The 17,431-nt window shown below is 45.3% G+C and overlaps 1 protein-coding gene across 2 annotated transcripts in view; it reads right to left on the reverse strand.

The window, feature by feature from the left end:
- TRIM67 (tripartite motif containing 67) overlaps positions 1-13,617 on the reverse strand; it is a 40,623-nt gene extending 27,006 nt beyond the window's left edge. For both annotated transcript variants that reach the window (XM_074863085.1, XM_074863084.1), the window contains exons 1-4: positions 12,682-13,617; positions 6,512-6,607; positions 2,413-2,535; positions 1,003-1,113 (exon numbers count right to left, since the gene is read on the reverse strand). In XM_074863085.1, the coding sequence (XP_074719186.1) occupies positions 1,003-1,113; positions 2,413-2,535; positions 6,512-6,607; positions 12,682-13,602 (1,251 nt within the window). In that variant the 5' untranslated portion in view covers positions 13,603-13,617. The remainder of the gene's footprint in view (positions 1-1,002; positions 1,114-2,412; positions 2,536-6,511; positions 6,608-12,681) is intronic.
- Positions 13,618-17,431: the final 3,814 nt, after the last annotated feature.

The following is a 17,431-nucleotide window of genomic DNA, read 5'->3' on the forward strand; positions in this document are numbered from 1 at the left end:
GTACACCACATATTCCCCACTCTTGCTTGAGACCTGCCATGACCATAACAATCAATCTGGAGTGTTAATAGGTTTAAGGTGGCTAATTCTCATCATGTTTTTTAGGGATGCTGTGACAGCCCCCTGACACTCATGTATTCACGTGTGCAGGGTGCCCTGTTCAGCTGACAGCCACGTGCAGATCATTTTGTTTGATGTGCCTTTCTTAGGCAATTAATAAGGCAACAAAACTAACACAGCAAAATAAAATAGTTAATAAAAATAGCAGAATTAATTGGGCAAAATAATTAATTGGATAATAAAACTGTTACGTTTTGTCTCATCAACAGACACTTTCACTGCTTGCACCTAAGAAACAATATTCTGCAAATTAAGGTGATTGTTGGCGAGGCCATGTTCTGCAAAGAGGGGGTACCTGGATCCTCCAGCTACAAGATAGGTCTTGTAGCCCAGTGTGGTGCAACAACCCCAGTGAAGTAAAGCTACACGCAAGCCCTTAAGGCTGGATTTTCTCACAGGGGAGATGTTGAAAGGACTCTTTCATGTGGGAAAAAGTAATGCAAAGGGGAAAAGCGAAAAGGGGAGACGTACTACTCTATTGAGTCATAGACCTTTCCAAATTGATCAGAGAGCTCTGTGAGGCCCTGTGTTGGGTTTCTCAGATGAGAATAAAATAATATCTTGCAGAAAGTCATCATTAACTGCATAGTATCTGTCTTCCAGCTCAGAATGAAGGGCTGGCAAGAGGAAAGATGTCAGCAGCCAGGGAAGTGGCGTGACCACTAACTCCACATCTTGGTCAGAGTGCGGCTGTTCAAAGCCATCCCTTCGCTGGGACATTCATGCAGCCACCAGGCTATCTGAGCTTTTAGACAATGTTAACAAGAGTTAAGATGAACCTGCCTCAGAGGTGGAAGACCCTAATTAGTAAAGCTGAACATTTTTAGATTTAATTTTAATGTCTTTTCGTTTTTTTCCCCAGAACATTTGAAAGAAAAATACCTGTAAAAACCCAGAGGGATCATTTTCTTTGATAACTTCTAGGCAGTACTCCATAAGCCCCGTTGACTGGCGTAGCTTTAGTGTACAGTGATTTATCTGGTCCCAAACAACCTGGAAAACAAGCATCAGTACAGATCTGATGACTGCCTCAGCTGACAGTGAATTGTATAAGATTATTTCAGAAGAAACAACGAATGGAAGAGTGTGTTAAAGCTATGCTTAATTTATCTGCCATATGGCCATTGCCATATCTCCATCAGCTACACTCACTTGTGCTGTATTGCAAATACCGATAATTAGCCTGGCAAAATGTTGTGCACAGGGAATCTCAATTTTCAGAGCAGATTAATTGCTCAAAGATCAGGCTTGAGGAACATGTTTCTACATTTGCAGTATTCACATGTACAATCACACTTCCACTAAAATCTGAGCTTTTAAGAAATCGTTCACTTAAAAGGCAAATATTAGAGAGGATAACTGCAGGACTGTTTTTTTGCAGATTATACTCTACCTTTCTCTTCATAATTCACCATTGATCTTGCTCTGTTTAAGAATGCATTGCTGGGATTAAGAAATAAAAAAGCTGCATCTCATTTTTTCAGATTTTGGACTTGATTCTGCTGCCACATAGCTGTAGACTAGGCCCAATTGCACCGTGCTCGACAGCGCAACTCCCATGGTACAACAGCCTAACAGGAGTAAACTGCAGGATTAGCTGTGCTCTTAGCAGTATGTCCTAAGTGTTGGTTCTTGTTAAGCATGGGGAGTTTTAAATGCTGATCTCAGGTAGATTTTATTAATTGTTTGCCATGTTAGATACTTCAATTTTTTCTTCTGTCTTAGATACTATTAATGTTACTGGCACTACGATACTTCAAAATCACATATGCAATACAACATTTCAAGAAATGTGTCTATTTAAACATTTGTTCAAGCATTTATAGCTTTCCTCTCCCCACCCCCCTTTACTGCATTTCTTTAATATCTTTTGAGTGGCACATGGATTTCTGGAGGTGACTTGCCTGAATTTCAAAGGTTTGAAGAGACACCAAAATCCCAACATTTTACTTGGGCAGAAGGTTCCAGAATCCAAACCACACACAGGTTTCACTGGTAAGCACCTCTCAAAAGATAGTCCCAAACCATCAGATAAATAAAGACTGATGGCCTGATGATCTTCAAGGTCCTTTCCAACCTAGACGATTCTGTGATTCAACAAACTACTGAATCATATGCCTCATTTTAAGTGTATAAGCACAGTTCCACTAAATCACTGAACAAGAACCTGCTAAAGTACTTTAGGATTTGGTCACTAGGAATTTTCATGGTGTAAAGGGCTGGGGACTTGACAAAATGCACAGTAACACCAGGTATCAGCAGCTGTGCTCAGCTGATGAGAGTTGTGCTCACCTTCAGCTTGTGCTCACGTTCTTTGGTCACTTTTGTGAGCAGTTTTGCCTTTTGTCGCGTTAACGCATCAACCAAGGCATCACACTGAGCGACAAGACAGGCTTCATAATCCAACCCGTTCTCCTAGAAGAAGGTGAGAGTCATACTCATCAAAGAAAGCATATTTTACATCTTAAGCTATTGCTCATTCTTACCTGTTTTTCTATTCAGGAAAGAATTCTTTTCAAGACCTCGGCATTTCTGCTGCCCTTCTGATTTCATTATAGCTGTATCAGCAATAGCTGCATGCTATAAAACAAACAGTAAGATGCTATGCCACAAATGGGCTTATTTAAAACTTCGATTTATGGGCACTTTCTGGATAACAGATGTAGTACAACATAATGTAAAAGCTAAACCTAACATACACAGTGTATACGTATACATAAGAGGGTTCTGCTCCATCCTGTTTTAATTATCCCACTGTAGCAACTTTGAAATCACTGGCTCTACACCATGGCAATTAGAACAGAATTATGGACCTGAATCTGGTCTAGAGGCTTATTACAAGGAAATTAATCAGGTACAAAGCCCTGAGATTTGTGTATTGTTTCAAGTCTTTTTTTAAAAATCGCTAGCAGTTGGTAGTGGAGACATGTATTTGATTAGCTTAAAAAAACCCAACAAACATGGTCAGTTTGCATTCATGTTGTGGTAAAACTCTCTGCCAAGCAGAGGCCAGCATCTGAGGAACACAACACTGAGCCTTGAGTAGGTCCGGGGTATCACTCAGTGTTACATAAACCCTGTGCTCTCAATGGGGAACCAACCATGCTACCACAGAATCCCATGCAGATGTAGAAATCTGAGTAGATGGTACTACAAGGTCCTGAGCTGCCCCTCCTCCCAGGGATGGCTTTCTCTGGCTGTGGAACAATGCTGCAGCACCCACTAAAAGGGAAGCTCTCCCTCGCTTCCTCTGCTCATGAGAAAGCTGTCAAGGTCCTCTTTCAAGGAGTTGTTCAGTTGTCCTATCCACTTTCCTCCCAAATACCCAAATGAAAAAAAAAAAAAGCATTAAATGTGAAAAGATTTTAAACACATGCTGAAGAAGAAGCACCTCTGTGGCAAGCCATCACACGCCCCTAACTCATTACTCGTTACATGTTTTTCTCTTCTGTTCATTTGCTTTGTCTTCATTCTCTTGAGAGCAAAATTTTCAGGACTGTTGCCTTCCCTCACTACAATCCATGCATCCTGTCCTCCAGCTCAGGGACACAGGGTCACTGTTTTCTGAGAGGCCCCTGCCGCAATCCTAGACCTGCCACCAAGATGGGTTGGGGGAGAGACACCAGACGGCTCAGTTACTGTTCACAGGTTTGTCTTAGACTCTTCCTGTTTGCATCTCTCCCTCCTCGGCTTATATCACACCCAACTCCCCCTTAAGCCCATTTCCATCCAGCTATTCTTGAAGTGCTGGTCTGTGTACAGAGCCTGAATCAGCCGATGGCTGCAGTGCATCATTTCTCTCCTCATTTTCTGTTCACACATCAAACAGGGTGTTTGGCGATATGCCTCTTTCAAGTGAGAAAGGATGAAATTGTTACAGCAGATGGGAAAATCTGAAAATCAGATAATGACAGCAACAAGGAGGAGCAAGGAAGCAACAGGGGCAATGAGGAACAGGCAGTTTCTGGAAAGAAGAGACCAAGAAATTTAAAAGTGACCTCAGAAAGGAGAAGGGAAGGAAAAAAGAGGGGGAAACAACAAATCTGCAAAGCAGGGAAAAGAAAAGTAGATAATGAATTTGCAAACTGCCCCAAGCAAGATAGAAGTACAGCTCCTGGTAGCTCTGGCAAACTCAGAGAGGAGAGAAAAAGTGCAGATGGCTGCCTGGTCTGCTGTGCATTGAGACAGGATAATAAAATGTACATATTATTTACACTCCTTTGTGTAAACATACATTTTAAAGACATTTTTGCTGAGGGGTAAATGTTGGTACGTGTGTGTGGCAGCCATCATAATACTCCTATTAGAAATAACCTGCTCTGAGATACATGGTTCTGGGTATAAATCTATGTACAAAGGCTACATCTATTCCCCCCCAAATAACAGTCCAAGATCTGTTTTATTGGACAAGATACCAAAAGGCACAGATCAGCTCATGACACATCTAAACCCTTTCCCCTCAAATAGTGTGGCTGTACCAAACCTGCCTACCAGGAGTATTCCTTGGTACATGCTATCATCAAATGCTGCTTGAGCATCACCTGGGAAGACTGCAATTTCTCATGGGAGAAAACCATGCCTGGGAGCTCATTAAGGGTTAAAGTGTGTGGGTGATCATCTCAGAGCTGTGCCCTAGCCTTGTTTTACTTAGAAATACATTATACATGGGGCTATATACATATATTAAATACAGGGCTGATTAGCCCTCCTCTTTTGGTTTGCTGAAATTTGATGTCCTCACTCAGACTCAAGATGGAGACTAGCTCAACGTATGAGGGTCAGATCCAGCTTTGTGCCCAGACATGCCTAAATGTTACAGGGCGACTGCTGGATACAGTTTCATCCTCTGAGTTCTCCTCTAGCATTTTAAGCAATGAGCAGCATGAAATAAATGGCTAGGTCTTTTGATCTAATTGTAGCAGCTCCCTTACGCAGAGCAATTTGGCAGTGATTTTATTGAAACACACTGAAGAATTTTACAGCATAGTCATAAACAGTCATAATAGGCCACCTTTAGGTTTCAGGAGGGAAAAATACATTTTTAATGGAGCTAGGTGACTCAAGAAAAGACTAGTGATAGACTACTGTTTTGGATGAGTTATCCCATCCTAAAATAGCTGTTCATATCTGTAGGAAGAACTGCTTTCTTGAGGTGCCTGTCCTTCTCCTTGGACAATGAATGCCTAAATGACTAGGTTAGATGAGCTACATAACTTTTAAATAGGTAAAGTCAGCTGAGAGAAACCTCACATTGTGTCCAAAACATGGCATGTGACAGATGCCAGTCAGTGCCTTTGAACTGGTTACTTTCAGTTAGATGTGGGGTTTTTTTGCCAGTTCCTCAGTCTTGGTTTGTTCCCTTCCCCTTGTGGTGAAAGAAGACTGTGAGGGTGGGTAGCTACGCTGTCCTGTGGCAACCTGAGAGCTTGGGTAGCCTTTGAGGTACGAATTCATCATCTGGAGTGTTCAGTGGAATATTTTAATGATTAAATTCTAAACTAAATACAGATATTTGAACTTCTGCTTTGGCTTTCTGTTACTAGCAAGCACAGGACTTGGTTGCTGATAAGCAAGTAGCAGAGCGGTCATACTGTAGAGAAGATGATGTATATCCATCCCACAGAAAACCCACCACCGCAGAGCACCGCTGCTGCGGATAACAAGCATTTCCTCCTGGGCACTGTGAAGCTCAAACTACGGCAGCACATTTCCAGCCACACTCTGCAGGGTAAGAAGGACCTTGCGGATCATCTGACCTCCAGCACTGACGAGCCTAAATTTAGTTGAAAATAGGACTTGTTTCGTTTTGGGTTTGTGCCCTCAATTACTGTACCCACCATGAGCCTTTTTCTGACTATTAAACTGGTCAATTACAGGCACGAAAATATCTTCTGCTTCAATAAACAACCACATTGATTTAGCAACATTTTCTTCTTCTTCTTTTTTTTGATTTTCTACAAATACTCTAATAAACAGGTTGACTGGATTTTGTCCAGAAACTAGTATATTTTTAGAAAATGTAAGGTGAAAAACAAGTAGTACATTTTGAATGTGTTAAAATGAGAACTTATCCTAAATGCCCAATTCAAGCAATTGCAGTCAGGAAGGAGCCCCACAGCATGACTGATGGATTCAATCAAATACTAATCAACACAGCTCAGATGTCCGGTATTGAGTATCAGCTTCTTGCAATAAACAGCAAACAATCTAGAAGCTAAGAGGGGCTTGCAGGCATTATTGGATGAATAATTTTGCCTAGCAAATCCATTCAAGAAAGGTTAGATGATTCCGGGAAAGATGAGAATAGCACAGCAGACAAGTCATCAAATAAATTATTCACTCAGTTCTATTGATTACTGTATTATCAAAACAGCTAATATTCTACAGTTACCTGGATCTGCTGCAATAAATTTTTCAGCTGAACCAAAAATTCTTTAGCTTCCTTTGCTTTATCTGAAACACCGTTTAAAGCCTGAGACAGCTGTGCCTGCAAGAAAAAAAAAAAAGGTGGGGAAAAAAAAGGAAAAATTAGAGATAAAATGCAAATGTGTTTCTTACTAATCCTTGGGTTTGATGATTAATAATGTGCTAAAAGGCTTACTTGCCATTGCATGTATTCTTACAAGGACAGAGTGTTTGTGCTAGAAAAGAACAGTTAAGACTTTAATTGTAATAAGATTTAATAAAGGTGAAATATGCATGTGGGGGCAGTCAAGTATTGTGTCTGCACATTCCACTTTATTGCAGTGACTGGGTAAGTCAAAATACCTTTTTATAAGACAGCTACCCACATATATAAGGAGACAATAGTCTTACACTAACACAGTAGCATCTGTCATGCTGAAAAATCCCCAAATGCTTTCCAAAATGCCACTTTTTTTTTAATCAAAGCCTGAATTCTTTATAAATGTGGTAGATCCTACCAAACCTGAGATACACTAGGACTTCAAAGACAAGTCTGCATTTTCAGACTTCACAGTACTGTCCCTTTGGGGCTTCAGTTTTTTGTGCTCCAACCCAACAGAAGAGTGAGTATTTCTGGAAAAGCTGGAAAAAACCCTTCTAACTTTTTGACTGGTGAGACATATGGAATATGTCTTTTGCAAGTCCACACTGAAGACCTAACCTCCCCTATTCTCAGCTGGCACCTGAGATCACTGAATCAAACCAGAGGCTTCTTGATGGATTTCCAGGATGGGAAAGAAATGGCAGTTCTGCCCCTGGCAGACCCAAAACTGCCATGGTCTGAATGGAGCAGCCCCGGTGCAGCTTCCCTGGAAGCCTGGCTGGGATTACAGAAACTGTGTTGCTCTGCTTGTCAGCCCATGGCAATCCCTGATCCAGCATTACTGCTCTGTGCAGACATAATGCAGAGTGACCAGATAGGTCCCATCATGAGTGTCCTGCAGGTTAGACATTCTCTTCATGGGTCTACCCCTCAGGCAGACTTGGCATCTACCAGACTGCCAATGCCCAGTTAATTATCCTCACCAAACAGATACAACAACATTTCCAACAGGAAATGGAAGATGAAGTATCTTTGCTAAGATCAGGTTTTCAGAAGGTTGCTGTCTCTTGTTTCCTTAGGACTACAGTGTGCCTTGAGACAGAGCCTTGTATGTCAGGAGGCACAAAGGTTATGTGCCCCTAAGAGGAGACCTAATTGAAATTCAGTAAGTCACCACTCATTCTCTGCTTCCCTCTTGCTCCTAGAGGGAAGTAAATTACTCCATCCCTGAAAAGGGCACAGCTCACTTCTTCAGGGTGTCAAAGTCTTGAGTTTACCTCCCACTTGCATGTCTCCTACTCACGCTCCACTTGTGCTTGCTCACTCTCACAGGACAGCAAAGAGCAGACCCTGGTAGTTCCCTGTGGGTACTTCACATCCCAGCTCTGAGGCAGGCAGCCCACGGGCAGAGCCACTGCCTAACCCCACACGGCTCTGCGGGGAGTGTGTACAAACCCGACTGGGAGCTGGGACTGAATTATAGAGAAAGAAACCATCCTAGGTTTTTTTCCTCATATTCACAGAAACTTTTTCCTTTTAGCCCAGTTGTAGGTATTACATTAGCGCAAAATTTGAAAATATAATGTGCTTTACCACAACTCATTTGTAACAAAGGTAATGGGAAGACACATTACTCTGTGTGTTTCTCAATATTTGAATATTTTAGCATTCTCTTTTACAAACTCTTGTCACTGCACAAAAATTTAAAGCGATGATGTTTGATATGAATGCTACTTGAGGTCACAGAAGCAAACTCCAGGTCCTTGAAAAGGTCCCTATTTTCTGCCAGATCAGACAGTCAGGACTTCAGATCAGCTCTCCACATGCTGATCACAGTTGCCAGAGTTTAAAGCCCACTCTTTTTGATTGCACTTTCTGCTCCATCCACAAGCCTTTGGTTTGTCAAGCTGACGCAGGACAAGGTGGAAGCGGCACACAACCAAGCAGCTGAGGTGGAACTGAGAAAGAAATAGGTGGCAAAAGCACAGTATCCTCTGCCACTGACTGGCCTGACCAAATTGTCCCAGGGAGGCAAGGGCTCCTTTCTTTCAAATCAAAACCAGTGGTTGGTCCCAACAAAAGTAAAACTTCCACTTTTCCAACATCTGCCCTGGCTCTCAAATCATCACAAAGTGCATTTAACCAGATAAGAAGAGCCAAAAGCTATATGCAGGCATCTCAGCAGCCATAGAAAACTGAATCACTGCAGACGAATTGTAACCAGCATACAGCATATGTACCGACAGCAATTAGCACAGTCACTCCTGGCTCCCGCCATGCTCCCATCGCAAAGAGCTGCAATAGAAACTCAACAACGTCATTGTTGAAATGGCTCATAAGCGAATTGCTGTGTTCATTAAAACCTGTGGTTGCATTAACGCAACGGCAGCGTGAAGCCGAGAAGAAGACCAGATCTCCATTTGTGAAACCCACTTAGAGATAATAGCCTTGTTTTTCCAGGCATTTGTAAAAGATACCTTACAAAGCAGTGGAATTTAGTCATGCATTTCCCATTAAAATCAAATGGAGCTACATGACTAAGCCCTCAGTAAACCAACCAAGCCATAAAAAATGCCCTGTACGCTCAGAGCAATCTTTCATGCTGCAGAAATACTTACTAAAATCCAAACTGAATGTTACAAGCTCCACTGACTGTGACACTTAATAATTCCTGACAAACAGTATTCTACCTGGTGTTATCTTTACTTTAATGCCTGGTCTTGCAACCAATAATGTGGATGCTGGAGATGGATAGCAAGTTTCTACTTCAATCAAATACAGGAACAGAGAGATAACCAGGGTGAGTAATTAAACCCTGATGGGCATGGAAGACCGATGCTTCCTTCAATTTTAGAAAATGAACGAGATCATGCCCACGTCCTTTTTTTCAACCGAACAGTTCATGCTCATTTAACTTGTTTTCCCTCCATCTCTCTTTAGCAGCAGATTAACTATTGATTAGATAAGCTTGTCCTGGCACTGAATGCTGAAACAGCCCATGTGTTTTTGGGAACACAACTCTTTAGCCCAGCAAATAAAAGCAGGCATTTGGACTCCAACACTTGTCTTCAGCTGCCTGCCATCCTGTCATTCACAGACCTATCCAGCTGTGGCTTTTTTCAGCATTTCTCTCTCTATATATATACACACATATAACCATTTAGAATGGGCAGAGCTGAAATGTGTCCATCACTCCTCGTACTGGCAGGTCAAAAGGCCTACCAACTTAAATCTGACAACAGTGTCACTGTTCTTGCTATGAAGACATAAAAGGACTTAATTTCGGCAGAAGACTTACACAGTTTTACTTAATAACCTTAAGCTGCTGGTCCATATGCACTTTTCATGAAAGAGAATATAATAAAGCCCAGCTAAATCAGTGGATTTTCACAGATTTATGTCATTGGGGCCCTGCTGTTATTTTACACCATTTTTAATTTCTCTGTAGGAGAAGTTACATACAGCAATGTAATGGGGAACCTGCACCATTAACAGGGGCCAACCAGTCTAGTGCAGCTTTCATGCAAGCAGTATAGCTGAGGGTAAACGCATGTTTCAATGCATGGTCTGTAGCACTGTAGGGATACACTCTGTAGCTTGCCACTAGATCACTATATACGGCCCAGACAAAGAAGTCAAACAGTTTGAACAAAAGGCTAATACAGAAGTGGGATGGAAATGGATCCTAAAGCTGAAGGTGGGCAGAGCCTCTGGAAAAGCAGTTCTGCAGTCAATAGAGAAAATGTTTGAAGTTTGCTGTTGTGGGATGAAACTGTGTCCTGAGAGGTGGGGAAATGGCTCTGGCAGCCCTCTACTAGCTACTGGCTTTCGAAGGAGATAAGCAGGTGCTTATCAGCTGATGGTGAACAACTGTCAGTCTGTCAGAATTATTGGACTAAGAACACTCACGGACAAGCCCTTCCAGCTGCCTCTACCAGCTACACCTGGAGCATCTGGAGAGAACACATAAAACTTGAATTACGTTTCATATACCACTCAATGTAAGTAATTTATGGTTTGGCTAAAGTAACTACAGGTAATAAACTTGTAGAAATTGCTGTATCTGAGAACTATTTCTAAGCAGAAGTATCTAATTCCAAAACAATTTATCTGAATGAATGTGAGCTGATGATTTAGGCTGTCTGGCTATATGGTTCCATTATATTTATTTTCTGCCAAGCACATTGTTCTGGGAAAAGCAATATTCACAAGAGCACAATTCTGGAGTCCCCAATTTAGTTAAATTTGAGTATGTTTTTTTCTTTCACTAGAATTTTCACATTGATTGAGTCTGTAAATCAAGAGAAAAATCACATTCTGTGATACTTCAGACCCAGAAAAAAATGCAGTAAAAATACAAACCACCAGGGTATTGTTCATTCTTCTGACAATATTTGACAGTACGAAGGAGAAAAAATGACTGACTGAACTTTGATTACACCGGAGTTTATCACATTGTTCAAAAAGGCATCAAACAGTTTTAACTCAAGGTAGACCACAATACAGCACAAGCTCGTCTCTCACACTCTCCAAAACATCAGCCATACTTGAACAGTGAACTCTGTCCTTGCTCATTAAAATAATTCTGCTCAGAAGTGGATTCTGCCACTGGCATAAGCAGCAATAGCTGCAAGTTTGTAATCTGCTCTTTATGGGCCAAGAGAACTTCTCCTCTGCACAAATACCCATCCTGTTAGGGAGGAGATGGCTGAGCCCTTGGCAGAGCATTCAAACTGAAACAAGTACTGAAGAAGTTTGTCTTCCTCAGATGGACAAACTATGCAGATCAATTACCCCGAGGGGCATCTTTTTTGAATCTTAAAATCAAAAGTCAATTTTTTGCCTTGCCAAATGTCTTAGCCTAGCTTGTGCTCAGCCCCTCCGTGGCTGAAGGATGATGAGACCAGTCTTGATTTGTCCTCTTCTGCAGCATCTGAAAGGATCCCTCTTCCTTTCTGTACTTCTTTTACTGCTAACTGCAGCAGAGAGTGAGAAGAAGGGAATACTGCGGCCAGCAGAGCTGGCCAAGTGCTCTCTGCACAGCGGTGGGGGAAGTCCTTTCCCCCCAGTACAGCGGGAAGCTCCAAAGGTCTGCTCCCAACACTCAGGCATTAAAGTCCCCTCTGTACATTCATATGTATTCACTACTCATTTTTCCAGGGTCCACCGTTCTTAGCAAGATCGAGCTAACTTCATACATTCTTTCAACTTGTACAGTCACGTCTTGCTCTTTATTCTAACGGTTGCAAAGTCTTATTTTTACCAAGATGCGCACGGCCAAGTGACCCCTCTCCCCCAGGGGGCTCCAGGGAGGTCTAAGGCGCATCCCTTTCAGGGAAGCATGAATCAGACCATGGCATTACGTGAATCAGGAAAATCTTTACTTGTCCCCAGACCCCATCCATCCTACAATTCATCACTCATCTTTGTGTCATGAAGGTGCCTCCAGTCATTCCTCCTGGCCTCTTTGGGAACTGATTGGGAAGGGAGACCTCTTTGAGGCCCAGGAGAGAACACAATGTCGCACTATCCTCCTTATCACGCTTTCCTGTCTAAAATATTTGGGTGGATCTGGGCAACTCTCCCTCATTGACGTGTGGTGGGAAATGGTTGCGGCAGTTTGCACTGAGTCCTGGGTGAAAGGGAGGTGGTGAAAGGCAGGAATGACCACCCCGTCTCCTCACAGGCAGCTGCTGCCACCCGCAAGAGGATGGGGTGGCCAAGGGCCCCGTGGAAGGCAAACAAGTTAGTGAAATGGACTGGCTAATCCCAGGTGTCTGCCTGAGGCGTGGCTGAGCCGGAGATTTGCTGACTACGGTGAGGCCAACGTGTTGGGGAGTCTGTGGGTTTTCTCACCCTGAGCAGGGGCTGAGGGGTCACTAGGCAGTCAGGACGGACCGGAACCCTAAGAGCGCAGTGCCCCAGGGGAAGAAGTCTGGGAGGATGATGGACGTGCAGTAGCCTCATGTCCCACAGACTGCAACCCGACATCGGGGCATCGGGAGGAAGGAAATCATCGCCCCAGCTCCTCCCGGCCGGCCGCCGGGACTCACCTTGTGCTGCTTCCACATGGCGCCCAGGGCCTTCACGTCGTGCTTGCCGTGCTGGCCTTCCTCCAGGCACCGGTAGCAGACGGGGCTGCGGCAGCTCACGCAATACATGCTGTAGTTCTCCAGGTCGTGCTCGGCGCACGTCGGCAGCCTGCGGCCGCCGCCCGCCCCCTTCCCGCCGCCGCCGGGGGCGCCCGGGGGTGCGGGCGGCGGCGCCAGGCGGTGCTTGGCGAAGGGCCCGCGGGCCGGGTGGCAGCGGAGCTGGCAGGGCCCGCAGTACAGCACCTCGCACTGCTCGCACAGCACGGCGGCCGGCTCGGGCGGGCTGCGGTCGCACAGCTGGCACTTGGCGGCGGCGGCGGCGGCGCGGCCCTGCTGGTACCGCTGCACGATGGCCTCCAGCAGCCGGTTGCGCTGGAAGCCGCGGAGGCCGCGCTGGTCCAGCGAGGCGCTCCGGTGGCACTGCGGGCAGGTGAGGGAGGAGCTGGCGGGGCCGGCGCCCCGCGGAGCTGCCGCCGCCGCCGCTCCCGGGGGCGCCGGCACCAGCGGCAGCACCCGCACGCCGTTGGGGGACTTGAGGCTGGGGGTGTAGGAGCCATAGCCGCTGTCGGTCTCGCTGTGCAGGCTCAGCTTGTCCGCGTGGTCCCCGCCGCCGCCGCCGCCCGCCGCGCACTCCGAGTCCAGGCAGGCGGCGGAGCCCGCGGCCGCTGCCGGCCCCGGCCCCGCGGCGGCGGCGGCGGCGGCGGCGTTGGGCGGCGGCGCGGGGCCCCGCGGGTGGAGCAGGGGCGGCAGGTGCTGCTCGCTCTCCGGGGTCTGCACGGCGATGGTGCGGGCGCAGGGCAGGCAGACGTTGTGCGAGCAGGGCAGGATGATGGGCTCCCGGAAGAGCGAGCCGCACACCGGGCACTTCAGCTCCTCTTCCATGGCCGCGGCGCGGCTTTGTGCGCGGGGTTCGCGGGGGCTCAGGCGGGCGGCGCGGGGTCGCCGGCGGCTCCCCCCATCCCAAGCGGCGCCCTCCGCCGCCTACGACGCCGGGGGGGAGGCCGAGGGGTCCGGCCCCCGCTCCCCGCCGGGCGGTTCAGCACCCGCCGGGGAGAGACAGCGCCGGGCCGGGGCTGGGGCCGGGGCCGGCGGAGGAGGAGCCGGCCGGCGGCTGCAGGCTGCCTGGGGCGAGGGAAGGGCTCCCTCCCGCCCGAGGCTCGGGCAGGGAGCGCGGTGGGGCTGTTTTAACGTTGGTGGCATAGAGTAATAATATAGGGAGGCGGGGGGAGGAGGGAGGGCAGGAGTAGGAAGGGGCGGGAGGAGCCCTTTCCAGCAAATAAGTGGTCGCTCTCTCTACGGCTGGGGACGGCGAAAACATTTTTTAAAGGATCTCTGTACAGCGGTGTCTTTATATGTTTAAATAAAGCCATTGTTTGGGTAGCGGATTGAACGCAGGCGGGGTTCCGTTATCCCTAGGAGCCCTTTCCCCAGTCCCCGAGGGAAGGAGGGAGGAGGACGCTTTCCAACAAACTAAGAGTGTGCCTCTCCTTCGTACAGCCCTCGCCGTGCCGGAGCACGGCCGAGGTGCTCCAGATATCAGGCACTGTTCGAGGGAAGAATGAAAAAGGGGTTAAAAGAGAAGCGGGGACCCCGGTTACAAACCCTGTGGCTGGGAGGGAGGGAAGAGTGTAGCGAGCGGGGAGAGGTGCCGCAGCGCCCGGGCTCGTGGCCGCGTAACCCCAGCAGAAATTGGCTGCGAAGATAAATCAGGGATGACAGCTGAGAGTTTGTGAACTGAAAATAACCATCCTTAGAAGAAAGAAACCAGCAGTGGGAAATCCCCCATCTGTTTTGTTTACTCTACATATGCTTAGCGTGGATGTAGCAGTGGTTTATTTTCATAGTGAAGAGATTATACATAAGAGGGATTTCACTACAGCATTATTATTATTATTATTATTACTATTATTATTATTATATCTTTTTTAAAAGCCACATCCGTATTAACTTCAGGTCCATACGCAGATCCTAATTCTTTGTTTGTTTTAAAATGCGAGCTGGTTGTTTCAGAGTAGCTATTTTAAAGATGCAGAACTAACTGGTGTCAAGTAAAAAAAAAAGAAAAAGAGAGAACATATTAAATGCATCCCCTCTCATCATAATGTTTCTTAGGACATGATGAGCATTTTGTGACACGGGGTAGGAAAGGATTTTCTAGTTTCAGGTTTTGCTTTTGCCAGATTATTAAAGCTGTTGATGCACAGAAAAGGAGGAATGGGGACAGAGAGCAGGAATATATTAAAGGTTCCATTTTTTTCAGTCTTTCCTCTGCCGTTTTCCTTCTTGCGTCTTCCCTAGCTGTTCTCATGTCAACTTGAGGGGGAAAAAAGTCCTGAGGGGTTTAAAGCTTTGGAGTTCCCCAGTTCAAGGTGGAAAGGGGCAGGTTTGTCCTCTGGCACATAAAAGAAACAGCCCTGACCCACACAAACCTGCCTGTCTTCTGGCTAGGTATCTTTTTCTCTCATGTGACCTCTGTGCTGAGATTGAGAGTTTATAGACTGTGTGTTTGGGCTGCCTCCAGCCAGAAACATCAGCAGTGCAAGGAGTGTTCTGAAACACCACTGATTTCACAGCTACCTTGCGTTACTGTATCACAAGAAAAAAGCTGTGGGTGAAATGCTGTTATCTTCATAGTCTCTGTTCTCTGCTCTACCATCTGTCAGCAGCAGGAGTGGATGTATGCTAAAGATTTCTTGCAGGTCTATAGGTGGATCTGTGGCACAGATTTCAAGTCTATGTTGGAAGCCATAATCCTAAAGGTAATTAGGAATGCACAGTAGCTTTTTTCCTGGACTTTTCTTTCTTTATGTGTGTTGTGTGTAAGGTGACAGTGATGTAATGGTCATATTTGGTCTGAGACCTCAAAGCAAAACTGGACATAGCAGACAAGAAGTGGTAGAAATGAAAAGCTTTGAACACCAAATCCGTCCAGCTCCCCTTTATAGCTGCTTTTTAGCCGGGGCTTACAACTTCCATGGTTCTCATACAGTGAATTTTACATTTCCATTTTGACCATTACTCTAGAGTTTATGTAAAATCCAAGGGTTGTTTGTGCTTGCCTACAGAGGGAAATCGCAAGAAAGAAACCACCTCTGAAGTACAACCACTCTCTTTCACACTGAACTTTACTTCACCTCTCCACAAACCTTACCTGGCCTCAGAGCATATTTCCATAAGAGATGACATTTGAAATGGAGATGAAGAAGTGATCTGGTATTCTCTGTACTTGTACTTCATTCAGTATCTTTTTCCACCTACTTTAGAAGTTTGTCTGAAGCATTTATGCCCAGGAGAGTTACGGCTTTGAGAGAAGGCAGAGCTGTGTGGTCCAGTGCACCCATTTATTTATCCTACTGATCCCAGAACAGCTCTTGTTTCCAAGGAATTGTAGAGTGTGAATGCAGAAACCTTCATTCCCATGGCACCAGAGACTGCTGATGGAACTAGCACCTACTGTAACGATACTCAATGCTATTGTGGGTTTAGGTTTCAGAGCACGGATTTTCCTCCTTATGACAAATATTTATCTAAGAACTGTAAGTGTGCTACTGATGATGGCGATGAACAGTCAAAGCACCGCTGTCATCCTTAATGCTCATGGGGCCAGAACAGAAACTGATCTAAGTGTTGAAAAATGCCACCAAGCTTGAGCAGACTGACTTTGGACACCCTGACTCGTGCTGAGGAACAGATCACACTGAGTCAATCCTACTAATTTTAATGGAGCTATTCATAAAGCACTGTTTGGTCTGAGCCTGATAGAATTGGGCCTTTACTATGTTTTGTAATCAAGCCATTTTTATAATGGAGATGATCCCTATGATTTTCCATCTTTTTATGTTCAAATGAGTCTTTAATCTGTTAGAGCTGTAATGGTGTATGGATAACCTAGAAACCCTATTCTGGCAGTCCTGGCTTTGATCTTTATTTTAATACTTCAGTATCACTACTATCATCCCCTTAAACTATTTACCTTCTGTAGAATTTATTAGCATCTTTTATATCTGCCCTGACAGGAAAAAAACTAATGAAGTTTATTTATAAATATATATTTTTAAAAAGGCAGGTTGCGGTACAACCCCTCAGTAAGGAGAGAGATTTGATTCATCTTTTTGCCTCCCTTGTTTCATTGCTTATGCCTTCCTCTTCTGTTTGTTGTTCCTTTTTTGGGGGAGGGTTTGATTGTTTTCCCATTCATTTTCTTATACCTTTTTATGTTTTATATTGCTCTCACACATTAACCCCTTTCCAATTAGTTTTCCTTCTTTCTTTTCTCATTTTTTTCCTTCAGTAGCTGTCCACCAAAGTCACTTCACTTTCCTAAGTTTTATTCTTTTGCCACTGCTATTTCCCCATGAGGAACTTTTTGATTCCAGTATTCCAGCATCACTCCTGCTAACGGGTACCACTCCAAGCACACATCCTCTCGTTTGAAGGGTAACAGAAAAAAAAAAAAAATCTTATCTCCACAGTGCTTATTCCATTGCAAAAAGGAGGACAGCGTTCACAAGAGCAGAGAGGACAAGATGCACCTGAGCTAATGCTAGCAGCGTGTGTGGCGGTGTAAGGTGAAGAGTCTCACTGCCTCGTTATAAATGCACAGTGCTCAATTAGCAGCGGAGGATGCCCTCAGCAACCACTGCAGGCAACACAGCTGCAGCTGTTGGTCGTCTCTGAATTTTAGGCTGGAGTACTAACCAGTGGCTGAGTG

The sequence above is a fragment of the Strix uralensis genome, chromosome 3 (genome assembly GCF_047716275.1).
Source record: "Strix uralensis isolate ZFMK-TIS-50842 chromosome 3, bStrUra1, whole genome shotgun sequence".
NCBI lineage: Eukaryota > Metazoa > Chordata > Aves > Strigiformes > Strigidae > Strix > Strix uralensis.